A 6,571-nucleotide genomic window follows, 5' to 3' on the forward strand; every position below is an offset into this window, starting at 1 on the left:
AGCTATGACTGCATTAGAGCCAGAGAAAAGGGAAGGGAGTGGCAAAAGATTAACCCCCCATTAAATCACTGGTTTAATTATTTAGAGCTTGAGAAGGGTGATGAAATTCTCCTGCCAGATTTTTATGACAGTTTTGTGAACTGCCTCATTTTTCACACCAAAAGTTACTTGGGGAATAATAAATCAAACTGACCAGAAAAAGGTGCATATTTTAGCACTGGTTTGATACAGTAGATACTACAAGGGGTGTTCCAAGATATATAATAGAACTATGTCCAATGCAGTGTTCTTGAGGCTGGAAGAATCAACAGTAATACCTGCTGGATTAAAATGAGGCAGGAAACTAGTAGTCCTTTGCCAAGAGTAAGGTGTAGGCTTTCCCCTTCCATTTTAACTACCTGGAGGATTTGCCAGCAGCCGACACAGGGCATTGCCTGCAGATTCTGCTTGGAAGAAGGAAAGGAAGCAATTGACAGACTAACTTAACCTTGTTATGTATACCTGGTAGACTAGAGTTAAATCAAGGGCGATTTAAATCAATGATGAGTTAATATTAGTTAATAGAGTTAAATCAGTGGTGATTTAAATAAGCTACAGTTTCTTGTTACATCTACCTGAAGTTTGTGTGTGATAACATTAAAAATGTAAAAAACTGTTGTCTGTATACAGTCTGATTGGTTTCCACATTATCTCTCTTGCAGTGTTGGCTATGTATTTTGTTGTCCCAAGGAATCTGTTAAAGTTTGTACACGCTTCAGAGCACGAGTCCTCATCTTCAATATTGAGATCCCCATCACTAAAGGATTCCCTGTGAGTTTGGGCACTGAGTGTTTTCAGAGGGTCTACATTTCAGAAAGTGTTTAAGGCACTAAAAAAAATCATACTCATCGTATGAGAGCAGAATTGCATACTGATGCTTCCTTGTCATCCTGAGTATAAGGTACAGTCTGCATCTTGAAACTGTGCAAGATGACTTTATTCAGTGATACCTTGGAAGACTTAAAGTCATAGATCAAGGTATCCGACAAGAGCGCACAGGCAAAATCTGTAGACCAGAGCGGCTGCTGATATCCTGTCAGAAGGGTTGCATCATTTAACAAGAGCATTGGCCCATGTAATAGTGGGTGGTTTTCATGTAAACTCTCATCTTGTATTTGGGGAAATGCATCAACAGAGGTGGTTTTTATAGAATTGTGTTTTAGCTCCTGAATAAGATTTTGAAGTATTATCTATTAAAATGAAACTGTTGTTTTAGGTGCTTTTACATTATCAAACTGTAAGTGAGCCTGCCACTATTACAAGGTTATTGAGTGTGCTTCACAAGAGTACAGGTGAAGTGACAAAGAAAAAACCTAAGTAAGTATGTTATGAAATAAACTTGTTCTGAAAAATTAAGTCTGAATTAATATCTTATAAATAAATCCTGGTTGAATGTGTTTTAGAGACTGACGGCCCTGTCCAAACGCCCCAAAACTATGCTGTGGCACCAGTGCAATGCTGCTCTGCCGCCTCCAAAAGGGCTTTCCAGCAGCACGGGGAAAAGAGAAAAGCTCTGAAACCTGTGGCTACCGGAAAGACCCATAGGGTAGAAAGAACACATGCTGCCAAAAGGGCGGTGTATGCCCGAGGGTTGGTGTGCCATGCAACCAGCCCTCAACCAGGAGGGAGCCGAGTAATGTTGACTCCACCCCGGGAATGCCCTAGCCAACCCTCCCCCCACGCTGGTGTCTGAGTGGCCCAGGATTTCGAGTTTTGCAGTGGGGCTGCAGATGTGCACCTGCTGGCGAGTCTGCTGCTTCTGCCAGGGCAAGTGCCCGGGGAAAGGTGAATGCACCAGTATGATGAATACACCAGCGCGTTGTTTCCACATGCCCTTTCAGCCTTCCACTTTGGAATGGGCTGCCCCTCACATAATAATGAGTATAATGTAATGCAAGTGATCTTCTCAAAGTCTCAAAGTATTCTGTAGGTCTCAAAGTATTCTGATACAGACATTTTTTATCCTGTTGAGATATAATGAGTTTTAGCAGCATGACTACTGTCATATAATTTGATGCTTTATGGCTGCAGTCCTGTCGCCACTTGCTTGACAACAGGCATCACGGGCACTTCTGAGAAAACATGCATACGATTGAACCATTATTTTTTTTCCAGTTCTAAGGACATGCCTCTGCTCTTATTCTGTTTAGAGTAGCAGTAGCCAAAGTGTATGTTTGCAGTGAAGAAATTAAAGGTATTTTGGGAGAGGCAGGAGTGACCAGTCAATAGTTTACCAAGGATCTCCTCCCTTCCTTTGGAGTGATCTGGAACTAAAGAAGCACAAAATTGGTCAGGACAGCATGTCTCCTAATGAGAAGGAAATCTGGTGCATTTCCATCTTTACCTCCAGGAATCAATTCCTGTTTTGTTTTGCTTTTTGCAACAATGGGTAATGTTGATGAATAATGGAAAACCTTTGATTATTATGTGAGTAGAATTTTGGAATAGTTTATCTGAAGAAATTGAGAGTAATGATGACATTAATTTAAAAAGAAAAATATCTCTGCCCCAGAAGTGGAGTACAGTGTACACTTCCTGAAGATCACAAGCTCCTCTCATCTTGCAGGAATCAGGGAGCGCTTCAGTTAGGGCTGAGATTTTGAGCAGCTTTAGCTGTACCTCAATATAATTCTCTTTGGGAAGACTTAGGAAATGACTTTTGTTCATAATCAGATACTGACTGGCTGCTGTAGTGGAAGCTGGAAAGGCTCTCCTGGCACAACGTTTAGGAGGAAGAATGTGTTTTCCTCCCCTTCAGCATACCACTTAGATATTGTTCAAGCAGAGTTGGATAATATTTGCTATATAAGTTCCTTGCTGGGCTGTGTGTGATGTTTGCTTGTGGCATAAACATCCTAATAGTATTTGAAGCAGTTGGTTTGTAGTTCTCTTTTGCTTCTTCCCGTTCCTTTACGTACCAGATTATTTTATGGCATGCAAAAATAAGTTGCCAACACTGCTTTAATGGATTTCTATTCCTGGCAGAAGAACATGAAAAGTGAAACGTAGAAAGAAACACCCAAAACTAAATTTTATTGCGTTTATACAAAATGCATGACTGTTAAGAGAGCAGTTTCTGTGACTTTACATTGTTTTAGAAAAGAAAAGGCTACAATTTCTCTGCATGTTAACTGGAAATAGAATTATCTTCAGGCTTAGCTTTAGCCTAAATGTTGGCAACGCATTTTTTCACAGTATTATAGTTGAAAGTAAAGTTATATTTTTCTTTTCAGGTGTCTGGTTAAAGGACAGAATGCTCTATTAGAACTACAGACACAAAGACCTATAGCTTTAGAACTTTATAAAGACTTTAAAGAACTTGGAAGATTTATGTTGCGCTATAGTGGATCTACCATAGCAGCAGGAGTTGTCTCAGAGGTAAAGTACAATGTATACATTATTTTATAAATGGAAATTATTAAATCCAAAGAAATTTGTTAAAAACATTTTAATCATAATCTTAGGAAGTGTACAGTACAATCCTGGGGGTGGGGCAAAACCCCTCAGGAGTTGGCATGGCCCTCGTGCGGTTGTAAATGCCATTTGTGCTTGCAAAAACACCAGTGCAGAGGCACTGATAGTGGGGAGCTGTGTGGCTGCATGATGCCTGCGCACCAGCACTACTCTGGCTCAGAGCCCACTCTGGTGCCAAAGGTGCATTCCCGGGGATGAGGCTGGCTTTAGATGGCTTCATGAGCCCCTTTGGCCATTTGCTGGCACAGACTTACACTGGCAACCCACGGAGTTGCATAGAGTGGTTCCACAGGGGCTTGAGGGAGTACCCCTGTTGGCTTACTGGGTGCGGCTCAGCGAGCCTCTTTGGAGGTGGTGTGGCTGCGCCATCCCTGTCTGTGGTGCAACTACCCACCCCCTGTAGGATTGCACTGTTGGGGTTTTTTTTTGTCTTTAGCCAAGATCTCTCTAGTAAACTATTCTATAAATTGGTCATATAGACTTTGTGCAGAAGTCAAGTCACATTGAGGTGTGTAGAATGAACTTGAGGGTGTTATGGCTAATGCACTGCCATTCCCTTCTGATACCATATGCTTAATTAGTTCCTGTTTTGCTCCTGCCTCAGACTCATTAAACTGTGGTTTGAGCCTGTCCTGCAAACCGTGATTCATACCTCCTGACTTGCAAGGGTTTGAATTTTCCTATGGCAATCTGTGATTCACTAGTCACTTTGACAAAGACCCCTTGGCTAGCATTGCTCATGCTTTGATAGTGGCTTGAATGTATAAAAGAGGCCTGATTGGCCTTACCTTCAATTAATTGTGCACTAATTTCAGTCAAGACTGTCAGCTTCTTGCAGCAAATGGTACTGTGTCAGTTCCTTACACCATGGTGCCATATGTGACTGTGTATACATGTTAGAAACCCATTCAAACTCCTTAAATCTAAAGTTGTATCATAGACTGCTGAGTAGAATCACGTATTTTTCCAGTATCCTTATCTTCACACTGTACATAAAGGGTATTTTTAATTACTTGGGGATACATGATAGGTAATCAGATTTATGTAGCTCTTTTGCAGTACAGTTCTTCCCCTGATGGAACTGCATTACAGTAGTCTTGGTGAAAATAAAAAAGAGTTGGTTTCTGTATCTTAAGATCTTATTTTTGCCACTTAGTACTTTCATCCCAGCTAGTGGAGGAATTGGCTAGGTCATTTCTAAAGCGCTTTGCAGTTCTGTGTTCAGGCTCACTGATGTGATTAGGTACATAATTAACGTGAGAAACTGAGCATGGGAGTCCAGGTGCTGGACCGAGTCAGACCATTGATCCATGTAGGTTCAATATAGTCTTCTTTGGTGGATAACCACTACGGTTGAACAATACTGAAAATGTTTGGTAAAATTCTGATTCGGGCTTATCTGTTTGCCCAAGTAAGACAAATATCATATTCGGAATACCCGAATATATTTGTGTATCCTGAATAATTCAGGTCCGTGTGATTTTTTTTGTAATTTTTTTTTGGGTTTTTTGGTTTTTGGCCTGCGGGGGCGCATTTTTAAAGCTAGCGGTGCCAAAAAATTCTGGGTATCCTCCGGTTTCAGGTTATCTTTCAAGGGAGTGAAAAATCCCTTGAAAGAATGCTTAAAGAGTCAGAAAACAGCAAACTAAAAATTCCACCCCACCTTCCCCCAGCAAACGACTGTATCGGAGAGGGACTCCTGTTTGCAAGTGTTTGCTGGGGGAAGGGTGTGTGGAATCTTTAGTTTGCCGTTTTCTAACTCTTTAAGCATTCTTTCAAGGGATTTTTCACTCCCCTGAAAGAATGCTTGAAGACAGAAAACGGCAAACTAAAGATTCCACACCCCCTTCCCCCAGCAAAAACCCGAGCAGAGATCTTTTTAAGGGACTCCTGTTTGTAGGCACTTGCCCTGGGAAGGAGAGAAGCAACTGCATGTGGGAATCATTTAAACGATCCTCAAATGCTGTCAAATATATACAAGTCAATTTGAATACTTTGTATTTGGATCGGCTCGTATTCGGGCATATTGTATTTGAGCTGAATGTGGCCAGAATATGCCCCAATAGGCCATGATTTGGCCATTTTTGTAGCTTCGTAGCCACTCTTCAGGGTTTCAGGCTGGATACCTAAATTTTTAAATGTGAGATACATCACTTTCCAGAGGTTTTGTATTCGGATGGCAAATTTTAATTTGAAACTTCGACGCACAAATTTATACTCTTAATTATTTGAAATATTTTCTCAGAAGTTTTCAGGTAATGTTTTTGGGTCTGTTTAGATTAAAGAATGATATTGGTACCAGGACTTCTACAATCCCACCAAATGAAAGCATCTGGCTGAATACCCTTGTCTGAAGAATCTTGTATCTGTTGAAGGAACAAAGGCAATTACGTTATTTGAGATGGAAGATCATATGGAGAGTTGTAAGCATTTGGGGGCTATGATTGCTGTCAAACAATATGCCAACACAGGAAATATGCAAGTTGCGCTTCTTCATTGCACAAGTTTCTGCATATTCCCGATCTGAAACCTCACCTCATCAGGTGGACCTTTTATGAAAAGTTGATCAGAATGATGTTTTAAAGGATGGTGACTCATCATGAAAAAAGCTTGTTACTTCCAGCCTTAAACTTTGTTTACAATTTTTTGAGCTGCTTATTTGATGCACACATTTTCATAAATTACTTCAATTGGGCTGAAACAATTTGGGTTTTATACAAACACACTTTCCAAGACTCTTGTTTTCTTCTGTTTCAGAGAAAAACATAACGTTGCAGCCAGATATAAATTTATTCCTGTCCTATCCTAATCTTATTTAAAAAAAAACTTATTTGTGTAGATGTAGTTTGTTCAATAATGGCTGATCTTATTTTTTAAATTGTAGAAGTATAATAAACTACTTGGTCTGAGCATAATACTGGTTTCCGTTTGAATATTTTATGCCTAAAAGCCATGACCAGAATAGTCAAACATGCCTCTCCAGAAGTGTACCGCAGGATATTTTTCATACTTTAAATTCACAGGTTCATACCAGCATATACAATTGATGTCTGGAGAT

The 6,571-nt window shown here is 40.3% G+C and overlaps 1 protein-coding gene across 2 annotated transcripts in view; it reads left to right on the forward strand.

The window, feature by feature from the left end:
* Positions 1–6,428, forward strand: part of HBS1L (HBS1 like translational GTPase) — a 57,101-nt gene extending 50,673 nt beyond the window's left edge. For both annotated transcript variants that reach the window (XM_048490215.1, XM_048490206.1), the window contains exons 15-18: positions 702–810; positions 1,256–1,356; positions 3,273–3,417; positions 5,792–6,428. In XM_048490215.1, coding sequence (XP_048346172.1) covers positions 702–810; positions 1,256–1,356; positions 3,273–3,417; positions 5,792–5,803 — 367 coding nt within the window. In that variant the 3' untranslated portion in view covers positions 5,804–6,428. The remainder of the gene's footprint in view (positions 1–701; positions 811–1,255; positions 1,357–3,272; positions 3,418–5,791) is intronic.
* The last annotated feature ends 143 nt before the right edge of the window (positions 6,429–6,571 follow it).

This window comes from Sphaerodactylus townsendi, linkage group LG01 (genome assembly GCF_021028975.2).
Source record: "Sphaerodactylus townsendi isolate TG3544 linkage group LG01, MPM_Stown_v2.3, whole genome shotgun sequence".
NCBI lineage: Eukaryota > Metazoa > Chordata > Lepidosauria > Squamata > Sphaerodactylidae > Sphaerodactylus > Sphaerodactylus townsendi.